Source organism: Squalius cephalus (assembly GCF_949319135.1).
Source record: "Squalius cephalus genome assembly, chromosome: 12".
Lineage (NCBI taxonomy): Eukaryota > Metazoa > Chordata > Actinopteri > Cypriniformes > Leuciscidae > Squalius > Squalius cephalus.
In genome coordinates, this window is record NC_137133.1 from 31,812,086 (window position 1) to 31,827,164 (window position 15,079).

The 15,079-nt window shown below is 37.6% G+C and overlaps 1 protein-coding gene across 19 annotated transcripts in view; it reads left to right on the forward strand.

The window, feature by feature from the left end:
- The window catches only part of afdna (afadin, adherens junction formation factor a), a 108,634-nt gene that overhangs the window by 55,165 nt on the left and 38,390 nt on the right, over positions 1 to 15,079 (forward strand). For 9 of the 19 annotated variants that reach the window (XM_079888543.1, XM_079888559.1, XM_079888544.1 and 6 more), the window contains exons 7-16: positions 1,566 to 1,659; positions 1,874 to 2,008; positions 2,739 to 2,780; positions 5,043 to 5,137; positions 5,239 to 5,492; positions 9,524 to 9,593; positions 9,681 to 9,787; positions 11,287 to 11,342; positions 12,366 to 12,571; positions 14,361 to 14,381. In XM_079888543.1, coding sequence (XP_079744669.1) covers positions 1,566 to 1,659; positions 1,874 to 2,008; positions 2,739 to 2,780; positions 5,043 to 5,137; positions 5,239 to 5,492; positions 9,524 to 9,593; positions 9,681 to 9,787; positions 11,287 to 11,342; positions 12,366 to 12,571; positions 14,361 to 14,381 — 1,080 coding nt within the window. The remainder of the gene's footprint in view (positions 1 to 1,565; positions 1,660 to 1,873; positions 2,009 to 2,738; positions 2,781 to 5,042; positions 5,138 to 5,238; positions 5,493 to 9,523; positions 9,594 to 9,680; positions 9,788 to 11,286; positions 11,343 to 12,365; positions 12,572 to 14,360; positions 14,382 to 15,079) is intronic. The other 10 variants (XM_079888555.1, XM_079888545.1, XM_079888550.1 and 7 more) reach the window with 3 other exon arrangements.

The following is a 15,079-nucleotide window of genomic DNA, read 5'->3' on the forward strand; positions in this document are numbered from 1 at the left end:
TAAAAAGTCTGTTTCAGTATCAAATTTAAGGTCAAGTCTTAAATATTTTAAATGGTACAACAAAAGTCTTAATTATCATTATAAGAGGGCTTAAATCCGAGGATGGGATTATTAAACTTAAAAAGGCTATGATTCACTTAAATAAATGTGAGTGCTGAATGTTTCAAAATAAAAATGTTTAGAATTAATAATAAAATAATAAAACATCCCTATTTTAATAAATTAATTAAATTAATAAATTAACTATTTATTAATCAATTTTTTATATAAAAAAAAATAAATCCCCTAATAAAACAGCTGAGAGTTAAGCCAAAATATGCAGTTAATGAACATGTAAGGCATATAGAATTGTATTAATGATTGACCTTTTGTTGAAATCTATGGAACTTTCTTCATAATTCTGTGGTTGCACATACCATGTGAGTCTGAGTTATTAATCAGATTCAACGTCCCTTCCGTGTCCGTCTCTCTCGGTGGATCCCCCCCCTCTTCCAGTGATCAAATCCAGCATATTTCATCAGGCCACCGCATGATTTATTTTCCAGATTAAAGACATTCAGCTGGCATCTGCTTCACCTCTTCAGCTGAGAGTAATTGAATTGTGCAGTTCTAAAGTGCCCCGCCTGCGCATGTTTAGCGCTGTACGCTGCGAGAGATATAAACGTGGGGATGAGGAGGAAGTGTAGAGGAGGAGAGCAGGAAGAGCTTGAAGTGGCCGGTCTAATCTCTGCTGTCAACACATGACAAACATCTCTGATACAAAAGTGTCAACCTTGGGCTGTCTGCGCCCTTGGTCACAGCTCTTTTCAGCCGCCATCTCAGCCAATCACATTGAGAGTTTCTGAGAGAAGTGTGCCATCGTGACATCTTATCCCATCACTCTGGCCAATTTTAATTACATACACGGCTTGTCCATAAAGCTGCTGTTAAATCGTGGCAGGGAGTGTGTATCTGTCACTAAAACAGGTGTTTACTGCCTGCCTGGAGTGCAAACTGAAATATTACTGTGCTTTGCCAAATAAGTCAAACTTTATTAGTTCTCTGGGCAACAAAATTGTATTTTTAAACTCTTAGGGCCAGATTTACAAACAGCATGCACCGGTACAAACCCCCTTTTGGTATTAAAAAACCATAGTCAGGATTTACTAAAGAGACACAGTGAAAAATTAGCGCTGAAAAGGTTATTTTTGTGGCTGACCTTATTGCATATGCATTTGTAGGAGTTTCAGACGCAAAATGTATGGGAGGAGAGTATTTAAATGAATCATGCAAGGTGATTTACTAAGGTTTGCGCTAGTCATTTTACGGGTATTTGCACCATTATTTACCACCCTAAAAAAGCATGTCTTAAACCAGATGCTAATTTGCGCTGCTCTTGGTAGATTGCGTTGGTCATTATGGAAATTATCCGGATGCGTCTGTGTTCTTTAATTTGTGTGTCGTCAGTAGATCACGTGCAGAACTTTCCACTCCCATCTGTGCTTTTATGGGATTGTGCTCTCATGCTAATTTGCCCCATTGAGTAAATTTGGCCCTTAAAGTGTGTGCATGTTCACTTTGTGCAGGTGATTCATGTAAATGATAAACAAGTGAAGGAGACCATCCTAGATGACACCGATTGCCCTCTGCAGATCCTCAGAGACTGGACCAGTGATAAAGGTCAGCAAAACATACCATTTCTTATTCTGCTGTCATTTTCTGACACATTTTGGAATGTAGACACACTTTATGCCAGTTATGCATTCTTGCATGCTTAAATTGCTAAAATTGCATTTAAAGGAGTTAGATTATAAAAAGGCTCTCATTTACACCAGCTTATACCACCCCCTGTTGAATGTAATGTGCTATTACATCAAAATTGTCCATTTTACAGAGGCCTTAGTATTCCAGCTGAAAAAGCGTCCTCCAGACTACGTTCCAAGGAAAGGACGTAAGCCTGACACCAGGATGGGGCAGCAGGGATCCATTCCTCCTGAGAAGCTGCCCTACCTGGTTGAACTAAGCCCAGGTGACATACACACAAACTTACACAATGACATCACATCCACTTACAAGGAAAATTAGGGCAGAAACAGAGGCTTTTATATCATAGAATGGTAGCAGAGCTGTTCGTAGATCAGTCATGCTGATTTAAGCCTGCGCTAGAGTTTCAGTTGCACTGATGTGACAGATATGAAGAGTGGCCCACCAATTGCCCACTGACATTCACGCATAAGTAGAGCTGTGGCCAACAATTGAGTTCAGTCCCTGGACCGCTGTATAGTCAGCTAGTGAGAACCCTTAAATACACCTTAGTTTCAGTTGAGTTGATGGTTTTTTAGAGTTGGAAATTCGCATCATCTAGACCTAAACCTCACTAACGCTGTCTCTCAGTCTAACTGCTGCTTGCATACTGTTCCCCGCTGCTATGGCCCACAACTAACCCTCTCACCGAGTTTATAACCAATGCTTTTTAACTGCAAAGAGTTGAGCAGAAACTCTCCTGATGTGTAATGACACCGTCTCTACGCTGGAAGCGACTGATTGATCGGAAATTGGAAATTGATTGACATATTTACTCATCTCTTGAGTTTGTGTCAGCAGACAGACTGACCACTTGCTTATGGCGCTTTCTCTCTTTCTTGCTGCGTTTGGTACTCCTTGGCTTTTCCTCTCTCTGTCTCTCTCTTTGGCGCGTTGTTGGCGTGTGTCCCGCCGTTCTGTCTGCTCCTGGCTCCTGTGCATGTGTCCCATCCTAGGGCGAGGGAGTCACTATGCCTACTACTACCGCCATCATGAAGGTAACACAAACCTGCCTGCACCTCCACCCCACCCCTACCTCTCTCTCTCACACACTCTGAAAGAGAAATGTGTGCAGTTATGTGGTCTGATTGTTGGCACTAGAGAAGATGGATGTGGCATTTAGTTTTACAAGCACATTGTTCCTTGTATTGGTAGAAAGTTCCCAGCTTTGCTCTTACATAATTGCTAAGGCTATGTCAACATTAATGTGGATACATTTGAAAACGGCATTTTCGTTTCAAAACTCTCTCCGTCCACACTAGCATTTTCAAGCGTTTTCCCAGCCACACCTAGTGCGCATGCGTAAAACCTCATAAAAGCGCACTGAGATGATACAGACGGAGCAGACATGATAAAGTTCTCATGCTGTTCTTCTGGCAGGATCATTTTATTTAGCTAAATATCTCACCATTCACTGATGCATCCAGTTCGCACTCAGTCACCATTATATGTTTGGTCTAAAACGCAACTGCTCTCATGTTTTGCCACAGGACAGCAATTGTGAGTACATTTCCTGGCATCTTTGCACTACTGTGATTATGAAGAGTTTACAAAGTAACATATCTTTAGCAACAGTGTGAAAGTGAATGGAACATAACAGGCACAATAGCAGTATAAACATACATACTTATCGGTTCAATGTACATCACATGACTAAAAATGCGTCATCGGTTTCAAATACCTCTGTTTTCACAGTCACAGTCCGTTTTAACGAAAACACCGTTTTCAAATGTATTCACTTGCATAAGCATTTTCAAAAAGCTCAGTTTTCGCAGGACAAAAACGCTGTATCAGTGTGGATGGAAGGCCAAAACGGAGAGAAAAAGATGCGTTTTCAAACGAAAAACTTTACCTAAATATGGCCTAAATATCTATTTTTACCATGTATTCGTGGTTAGAGATCCTTACCTAAAAGCCAACATGACCCGGTTAAATTTTTATTTATGCAAGTTCCTGGTTTTATTGTGCACAATTCATCAGTGCATGTTATAAAGAAAAAAACCTGTCTTTTTAATTTTTTCAACAAAAATGTCTCTCTAAAATTGCTCAAGACTTTTCACCCTACATTATTATACACATTATTATACGTCACCTACATTATTATACGCTGTGTCGGGCTATTGGCTATTTAAAAAAAAACACAAAACATACAAAACACATGATGTTTTTAAATCTTATTTCCTTCTTTTACTGTTTGTGCTTTGCATTTTGCTTATAACTCCTAATTGCCAATCATCTCACTAATCTATGATTTAAAATATAACCATAACCATCCCATCATCATTTATAACACTGGATTTCCTGTAAAAGAACTTTGTTTCTTAGCAAAAATCAAAAAATCATGATCAAGTTCCAATTTCAGGTAAATAAAAAAGTACTTGTTTTTGCATAGTATTCATAAAATGTACTTGACAATTATTAGAAAGGATGTGTCATGAGGGTCAATCATGTGTCAATCAAGAAACAACTAGTTGATGAGTGAGGTCAGCATTTACAGTATATACAGTACCATTCAAAAGTTTGGTGTCTAAGTTTTTTTTCCATGTCAGTCTCTTCTGCTCACCAAGGCTACATTTATTTGATCAAAAATACAGTAAAAACAATAGTATTGTGAAATATTTTTACATTAACTGGTTTCTATTTTAATATACTTTAAAATGTAGTTTATTCCTGTAATGCAAAGCTGAATTTTCAGCATTACTCCAGTCTTTAATGTCACATGATCCTTCAGAAATCATTCTAATGTGCTGATTTGTTGCTCAAACATTTCTTACTACTATTAATGTTGAAAACAGTCATCCGGCTTAATATTTTTGTGGAAACTGGCACATTTTTTTCAGGATTTTCTTTGATGAATAGACAGAATAGACAGCTTTTTTGTAACAGTAAATACATTTATAATTTACAGTCACTTTTTTATCCATTTAATGTGTTCTTGCTGAATAAAAGTATTCATTTGTTTTAAAAAACCTCAAACTTTTGTGCAGTAGTGTATTTTTAGAGGCAGTGCTTTAATTAGCATACTGTACAACCCCGGAACACCCTCTCGGGGGAGTTGCGTCTTTACATTTAGGGGTGAAAACAGCCTAATTATACAGTAGACGAATTTGGAAACATGTAGTTTTGCATATCTTTTACATGGCCTTAGGCACAGAAGTGACTAATGGGTTGTGCCAACGTGCACATGCTTGTGTTTTCAATTGAGTAAAATGCAGAAAACACAAATGTGTGTGTCTCACTGCTCTATGGCTGCTCTTTAGATGGGTCAGACTCCAGGGATAAACCCAAACTCTACCGACTACAGCACAGCGTCACTGAAGTCGGATCTGATCGGAGTGAAGAGGGAAACATCCAGGTAAGGAAAACGCTTGGCAACTTTGGAGCTGCAGCGTAGTACAATGAAACGAGGAGCAACGTTTAAAGACCTAAAACTTCCCTGATTTTCCCACACTGCAGCTGGCTGGGCCTGGGATTCTGCCTCACCACTGCGACCTGATGCATGCAGACGGCTTGGTGACCGTGACCCCTGTCAGTTTGGACGCTGAGACGTTTGTAGACGGACAGCGGATCTCGGACACTACGGTTCTGCGCAGCGGTGACACTGTCCAGTTCGGGGCCACTCACGTTTTCAAATTCGTAGACCCCAGCTATGACCACAGCATGTCCAAGAGAGACCCAGGGCTCATGATGAAGGGAAGACACAAATCAGGGTGAGCCATTTTCATTTTAAGAGCGTAGAGCTTGTATTTATGTATGTAGTGCTTTTCAGAATACACATCATTTCAAAGCAGCTTTACAAAAAAAAAACATGATGTTCATGTTTATATCTTAATATCTTCATGACTTAATTACATTTAGCAGATATAGTTCAGATTTTGTCTTTGAGATATGCTATATGTATATATATATATGTGTGTGTGAGAGTGAGAGTGTGTGAGAGAGAATGAGTGAGAGAGAGTATACTTTATGCATGCAAAATGTATGTACTATATCCAACTCTTAATATATTACTTGACGTTAATATAGTTTAAATGTTTTGACAATAGACGACAGATCTTTTCTTGACCAGCTGTGGCTGTATTGCACAATGAACCATCTGTTGTTCTGTGTAACATTAGACACAGCGCTGGGGAAGCTTCTTTTGTTGCTTGCCTAGCTACTTATTTAAAGTAGTTAAACTTACAGACAAGCTACTCGTTAAAAAATAAAATAGCCACAAAATAGGGTTAGGAAAATCAGGGAATGTTTTTCTTTATATAATGATAGCACCTATATATTATGACTGTTTTTGTTAAAGTTGACTTCAAAATGTTACAGATGTGTACTAGTATGTCACTGTTCTTCATGAGATGGTTTGCACTTGTGGAGCCATTAGATGGCAGTATTTAGACGGTTAAGTGTCTTACTTACACATTCTCGTTTGTTTGTTCTCTGTTTATGACGTTTATATCTGTGTCTGCCGTCACTCTGAATGACCGGTGCGCGTTGTGTTATGGGATGCTCTGATGCCATGGCAACAGGAGTTTCATGGGTTTCATGGTGTCTTCTGCAGTGACTGGCCTCTCAGATTTCTAGTCTTAATGCAGCCTTTACTGTGAGAAATGTTGGAAAAGAGGCTGGAGGAGTGACAGGGAGAGGGTGAGCAGAAGGTTATGTCGGCCACAGGCGGAGAGAGACTCTATAATCTGATCAGCGTGGGTTGGAGAGGGGTGTGTCCCAGTGTCATTTCAGAGAGAAACGCTGGCGAAGTGTGTTTGAGACAGGGCGGAGAGTAGTGACGCTCACACACATACACACACACACTTCACTGTAAAACATATCAGACAGGGAAGAGAGTCGTCGAGAGCTGTCCTGGTGAGTACATCCATGCTTTACATGAGTTGTACACTTGAGTGATCAGGTGACCATGAAGATTTGTTGTATTGTTTTACTCTCAAACTTTGATTTAATTATAAGCAGCCTTTATTTTGATTCATTTTTTTACAGTTTTGGTATTATCTAATGACAAATGCTAATTAAAATATTAGCGTTCTTTTAACTCTTAAACTCAAAAGTTTCTTTTGAAACTAACTTTAGTGGTTAGTATGACATATATATATATATATATATATATATATATATATATATATATATATATATATATATATATATATATATATATATATATATATATATATATATATATATACTTGTATATTAGTTAAATAAAACCTACTCTATCAAAAGTGATGTCCCGAGGGGATATTTCTTTTTAATGATCCTACAAGTTAAACCATCAAAATATGAGGAACATATTTTATTATTATTATTTTTAAATATTTTAAATATGAGGAAAGAACAAAACATTTTTATATGACAAAATTATTTGGCAAAAAAGGGAAGCTACAGGTTTTATTTTACTATGCAAAAAATGCATAGAAAAACAAAAATCTCACAAGACAAAAGCATACATATTTAGTTATATTCAAAAGTTAGCCTATACCATTCAAAAGTTTGGGGATTTTTTTTGTCATTTGTAAAATTACTTTTTATTTTTGATTAATTGCTTTTTATACCTGTCTATAATTATTAGTCCTGTCAAATCGATTAATCACATTTAACATAAGTTTTTGTTTACATATAATATATATGTGTGTGTATATATTTATTATTTTATAACTGTCTGTGTATATACGGTTTAAACACACAAACACACACATATTTATACATATACTGCACAGATACCTATAAAAGTGTATACGTATATATACAGACACGCACACACAAACACACACATATGTAATATCTATAAATTAAAATCTATATATATATACACACATATATTATATATATAACTCATGTTAGATGTGATTAACCGCGATTAATCGATTTGACAGCACTAATAATTATATATGAATTTTAGTGAATTCAAATGTAGCCTCAAGAAATGCATAAAACATTATACATTAATTGCATAACACACCAATTTTCCCAGCCCACCTCATTAGTAATAGTTTTATTATTAGATTATGACTGTCTGTTAGAACATGTGAGCTATGCCCCGTGTTGTAATTCCTGTTTCTTATGTTGACTTTTGAGTCAACTGAGTTTTTTTTCCCCGCAACTCTGCAAATAATTTAGTGTTTTGAGCTGTTTGTGTGAGTGTGTAGATTCCATGCAAGTATGTGAATGCGCTGTAATTAAATCTGTGGTCATTTCAGGTCATTCGTTCATAATGTCTAGGTTCAATTAGGTTCATTTCCTGCATTGATTTGATGTGAAAACATGTCATCTCTTTGCAAACGTGTTTGTGGCAGTAAGCAGAAATCTCTAATCTGATGTCCTGATGTTCCGCTGGATTACAGCGGTGCTCATTCCAGGACAGGGAAGCTTGCTGATGGGAAGGATCAGACATGGGCTCAGTCCTTGTAGTATCTGATTTTTCTGATTATGTGCTGTACACATATGTACAAAAATGTACTTATACTGCAGGTTAATGCAAAGCCTGCAAAGAAATTTTGGGGGATGGTAAGATTTTTTTCAAATGTTTTTGATGGAAGTCTCCTTTGCTCACCAGTTCTGTATTTAATTGACCAAAATACGCATGGAAAAACAGTATTGTCAAGTTTTGTTAGAGTTTAAAATAAACATTTAAATAACAATTTAAGATATTTGTAAACATTTTAAAATGTAATTTATTCCTGTGACGCAAAGCTGAATTTTCAACATCATTCCTCCAGTCTTCAGTGTCACATGATCCTTCAGAAATCATTCTAATATGCTTAGCAATGTTGAAAACAGTTGTGGGAAATGTGTCATTTTTCAAAAGAAGAGCATTTATTTGAAAAATAAATCTTTTGTGACATTATACATTTCTTTACTGTCACCTTTGATCAATTTAATGCATCTTTGCTGATTAAAAGTAGTTAGTTTTTGTGTATTGTAAACAGCATTGTACATTACAACTTTAGGTTGTCTTTGGACATTTTTGCTTTACTATTAATACAGCAGTAGATCAATTTCTGATCAAAATCAGAGATTTGAATGAGAACCATTTTAAAATATTTCTTGTACTGTTTGGAGTTACATAATGTGAAGCTGTTTTTGCACTGATGTCAGGCTTAATATATTATCAGAATAATCGTATCTTTTGGTTTGCATCCATCAAGTTCCAAAAAAGTACTGTACCTTTAATTTGTGAAATATTTAATTCTCTGGATTATCAAAAATGGACATCACATGGTATTTAATATATAAAGCAGCTTTTTGAAGTGCCCACACCCAAGCTGCAGTATAGATGATACCTGGATATACTATGTCTATCTGAAAGCTGAGAGCTGGATACAGCTGTTTGACAGCTGTTGAACACGGTAGCAGTTTGCTGCCTTGTAATCTTGTTTTAACGGTACTTTTCGTTTGTATAATTTTCGTTCAAACACTGTGTGGGTGTATCGTTAGTCTGTGGGATTCTTGCTCATTCATTTAGCCTGGTAAGAATGTTGGCGTGTTATTGATTGTCTTCAGAGCTCACACACACACATACGCACGCACTCTCATGTATCCGGGTGTTCGTGAGGCTGTGGGCCACTGCTGTTGTTTGACTTTCCATTCAGCTCAGGTTTAATGTAATTGTGTGTTTTAGAGCGTGTGCAGGTCTGTTTGTTTGGCCACGGGCAGTGTTTACTGTCATGACATCTGCTGAAATTATTGCTTTTTTCCTTTTAACCCCCCCTCTTTTTGTGTCTGTCTTTCTCTATCCCAGAAGTGTCGCAGAGACGACCTTTGACCTTCACGGGGACATTCATAGTGGCTCTGCTCTCCCTACAAGCAAGGTGTCACATCTGCCTGCTTCATTTTGATCTCTGCATGTATTTGTGTGTGGTGTGATGCATCTCTTATGGGATGTTTGGTTGTTTCAGAGCTCAGGGAAGCTGGAGATGGAACGTCCAGGAAACAACAGTGAAAGAGGCCTGGTGAAGCCCATGATCAGAGGAGAACAGCAGGACTTTAACAAACTTGACGGAAGGTAAGGACTTGGCCGCAAAATAATCTGAATAATTAAAAGGTCTCACAAAAAATAAATTATTATCATCTAATTGAACTATCCCTAATTTAAATTTAAGTTGCAATGCATTATTTTCACGATGATACATATGTCGCGCACGTTATGTCAGTGAGTGGTCTGTGTGAAACAAAGCGAACATTTCCCACCTGCTTTCTCACATAAGTTCAAAGGACAGGGCGAAGCGATTAAGAAACATGGATGAATGACCAAAATAAAAAGTATGATATGCTTGATGGTACTAAAAAGAGTATTTGTTTTGCTGTGGGTTGCTTATAAGATTTTGGTCATATCACCCAAAGTGGTCATGTTATTAAAGCTTGATAGTCCACCACTAGCCTAGCTTAGCTAGTTATCTAATAGCCTAACAATTTTGAAAAATATATTATTATTATTAATATTATTATTTCAGATTTGTGAAGACTGGGTAAGGCTGTGCACCCCTTTTCCAAGTCTGAACAAAAAAATTGTCCATAGGTTGACTTTAAAAGTTAAAATGGATCAGAATTTGGTAACAGACCAAAATAAATAAGATTCATGTTTTTTTTTGTCCTTTGTGTCATGTATATGGTAAATGTTGTATCCTAATTATATATATATATATATAAAAAAAATTACTACCACGTCCTTATGATCACTTACACACAAGTATTTTTTTCTGAAATATTTAGATGAAAATAATATCATCTTGTTGTGTAAGTCCATTATGTTCCATAAGAGAGAGGAAATAATTCAAATAATTTTGCAAATAACTATGAATTATGCAAAATAAGTCCAGGGACATTTATTCAGAAAGTAATAATATTTATAATAACCATTATTATTTTATTAATAGTACATTTAATAAAATTAAAATATTGTTTTATTAATGCACATTATTTTGTTATTGTAATTACTTTAAGAAATGTTGCTAGCCTATTTTATGCATAATTCATTATTATTCTGATGTTAAATTATGCAAAATAAGACCATTGGCATTTTTTGGGGGTGATTTTGATGTAATGTTGCTTTAAATACAATCAGAATTCTGCTGATTTTCCTCTGCAGTTGCTCATAAAATATGATAAAATCAGATTTAGTGTATGACACAGAAAACCGTGCCATGTCAGTTGCATTCTCTGTTCAGTAACAGCAAGTTTTGTTCATGTCAGCTATCAGTCAGTGAGGGTCTCTATGGAGTCGGTGCCGGGTACAGGTCTCTATATGTAACCTAACCCTGTCTCTCTGTCTGAACCTGAGACACCTGAGCCCGCCGCTCACCTGGCTTCAGTCTCATCATCAATAATCCAGTGGAGATGAGAACACGCATTCACACACACACACACAGCACAGTTTGACATCTGTGACAGGATGTTGTACGGCAGGACAGGAGCGGGGTCTCTGGAGCGGTGGGCGTCTGTAGACAGTGGTGTCAATCTGTCCTATCTTAACTGGTTCATCGAGCAACAGTTCTTTCCCTGCAGGTCCCAGGACGGCCCAGAGCTCACACTGCCGGCCAGCATTGAGTTCAGGGAAAACTGTGAGTACCACATCCAGCTACAAAGCAAAACCGATTGATTTGTGCTGTTTTCCTTTCTGTTTGTGCCTTCTGACCTTAACTGGGTCATAGATTGTGTGTTTTGTCTGGTGTGTGGCGGCTTTTTGTTTCTGTTCATGTTTTGCCATTAGCTTTTCCTGGGTGTTGCAGACACAGTATAGCTGTGCTTTCATTGGCTGTGCTGATTACAGAGCAAATCAGAAAGCTAATTATAGAAATCATTTATGGTTAGCTGCATCATAGATCAATGGATGGAAAGTATTGATGACTGCTAAAAAACCCGTTCTATCAGCGTTCAGTCAGTTCAAGATCATTTATATTTTAATACATCAATTTTTCTGTGGAAAAATCATTCTGTCCATAAAAAATAATTTATAACTACTAGGTGGCAGGAGTAAGTGTTATGCTAGGAGACAGAGATGTTCTTCTACTATGCAAAATAATAATAGTAAAAGTAAATAATCACCCACTATATGATTTGTTTGCATTCATACATTCCAATTTGCATATTTATTTAGTTGAAAGCATCTCAAAATAAGATCACAAAGACCTGAGTTTAAAACGTTATGTTATATGTATTATGTTATATGTGTTGTGAGTTATGGTTAAGTGTTGTGTCATGTTATGTTATATGTTATATGTAATGTGTTATTATTTGTTATGTTATGTGTTATCAGCTATGTTATGGGCTAACTAAAATTTAGCATGATCCTTATAACATATTTTGCAAGCAGCATACACTTTGCAAAATGAAATGTATCATAAAATATTACAGTTGATTTTTCCACATGCTTTTCACTGCAAGTTCTAATATAGCGTTATCGGTAACATTGCATTTACGGTTCAGGTGACTGGCTAAAAAAAAAAAAAAAAAAAATCACCACGCACCAGCCATGCAACTGCCATTTAAATGAATGGGCACGCTAAAATCTAGCTCTTTCCTTCTTGATCCATCCCAATTAATACTCTTTTTGTTTCCTTTATACCATCATTACCGCCCCATAGCCGAAGATGCCTTCTTGTCCGCCATCATTAACTACACCAACAGCTCAACGGTGCACTTCAAGCTGTCTCCCACTTACGTGCTGTACATGACCTGCCGTTACGTCATGTCCAGCCAATACCGGCCCGACATCAGCCCGTCCGAGCGCACTCACAAGGTCATAGCCATTGTCAACAAGATGGTGAGCATGATGGAAGGAGTTATCCAGGTGGGTGTCTGCAATTTTTACTAGAATTATCTTGATACCTTATTTTTTTACAATGGGAGTTGTGTGTAACTTGATTATATTATAACTTTAATATTAATACTTGGACATGTCGCTGTAGCTCTGATGTAGAGATCTGTCTGTGGAGTTGCATTATACATGCTTTTGTAGTTTTAGCGTTAAAGCTTGTTTCACTCTGCTTTCATCGATTCAGGTCATTGCCTCAGCAAACAGTGCTTAAAATACTGCACTCAGTGTTTCCCCTTTGTTTGTTTGTATGTGAATGTCTGTGTGTGTGTGTTTATATCTGTGCCTTGTTTTACCTGATTCATGAGCCACATTTACAGCAGCGAGAAACATCTTATTATTCTCAATGTTGAAAACCGTTGTGCTGCCTAATATTTTTGTGGAAACATATACATTTTTTTCAGGATTCTTTAATAAATATAAAGTTAATAGAACAGCATCTATTTGAATTTTTTTTTTTTTTTTTACTGTTACTGTCACACTTGATAAATTTAATGCATCCTTGCTAAATAAAAATATCGAATTAATTAAAAAGAAGATCTCACAGGCTCCAAACTTTTGAACAGTGGTGTATCTATCAGCAGTGCATAATACATCATATCATGGACTAGGCTGAATGAGCCAATTCTACAGAACAGTGAAATCATTCACAGTAACATCAAGAAGTCGTTGTTGCTCATTTGCATAAAGTTAAACTTTTCTCGGCTGCACAACGTTCACTTTCATCATTTAGTCACCACAAATGACTGTGAACGCCTCTTTACTGTTCAGAAATGAGGTCCACATGCTCTCTGTTTATGTTCTTTTTCTGGTCAGTGCCTGCAGTTTTTTTTGAGTGGCCCACCCAGGTGTTCAAACTATATATCTCATAGGCTTACTGCAATATTTAAATGCATATAGTTGTTTAATAAATACTCCATTCCCTTACTTCTTATAACCAGACCTTATTTGGGGTTCAGCATCTAAAATGAGAGACAGACTGTCATTTATATGAACGGATTCAGTCTGTCTCTTTAAAAACCAACATTAGTGTCATAATTCATTTAAAGGTTTATATTCTTTTTCTGTATTTTCAGGAAATCCAAAATCTTAAAAGCCTCACATTTTCAACCTTAGAAGATGAGAAACACAATGTCAGAAAAAGAGAATGAGTAATTTTTTTAAGACCTGGTCTTAATGCTGTGCTCCGTTTTTAAAATAGAAAGACGTTAGGATGTTCCTAATTTGAATGTTTTTATTTGTAGTAACTTTTCTAGGCAATTAATGCTGCACGATATATCCAAATATCACAAACGGCTTGTGTATATATTAGCACAGTAGTGTGAATGACCTCATGCAGCTTTTTTAAAAACACTTTCCCCTTTATCTACATAAACATTTCTGCAACCTTCCTGAGATCTTTTATCTATCCCGTCCAGCTAGTGTTATCCTTGGCATCAACTCAAGTCAAGCAGTTGCACGGGCAGGCGTCCTTACAGTGCAACAGTAATTATAAAAGCGAGCAAAATTGCTCTAGGTAATTGGTTCCTAACGCTGTGACGGATCCCACCACATAGAGTCAAGCCTTGCGTGGCAGAACGTCCCGTATGGCAATGGGTGATGATGTTGTGACCTGTTCTGTGTGAACGCGTGTATGTCTATGTGTTTACATGCCTGTGAATTCTGTCCATGCCATGGCTGTTGTTGACAGTCTCTCTCTCTGTCCTGTCGGATGTCTGTCTCCCCCTCCCCCCCCCCCCCCCCCCAACACCTACTATCTCTACAGGAGATTGCTGAAGGTGATCAGGTAGGAGTTTGCACTGCTAGGGAGGCGTCTCATTCTTCCTCTCTCTCTGTCTCTCTGTTCTATTTGGCAGCTTCGCTCCGTCTTCCATGCCTCTTTTATCCCCCCATAACAGAAAGCAAACAACCCAAGCCGACTAAGTAATCCCTCCTCCTACAGCTGGACGCAATCGTTTATAACCCCTCATTATGACTCAACCTGGACCATGTGATACTAAAAAACAAACTCTGAACATTTTAATTGCGGCATCTTCCATTTTTGACCTCTGCTTACTGCACTTCAGTGTGGATGAGAGACTACCCCATGTTCTTTTGCTTTGTTTGAAAACTTTTAATTTCCTTTTCATTTGACTTCATGTCTGTGGTTAACGTCATTGTTCTTATGGATGCGTCCTGTGGCCAGTATGACGTAGGGTCATGGTGGGGCGGGGGGGGGGTGTTTCTGTCGTCGTCATTATGTGGGATAGACGTGTGCGGGTATACGCAGGGGTCCGGTTGAATCCGGGCCGTGTGTATCCCCTCTCTGTGTTGCAGGGATGTGGGATCCAGAACAACCAGTCATCGCCGCTTCCCATTCAGTCCTGCCTAGCTTGAGCTAACTCTAACACATGAATGATTTTCTACTCTGTCTGGACGCGGTGACTGGTTGTTGGAGGCCGGGAGGGTTGGACAGAGGCACATGTCTATCCTGGGAGTGCTACT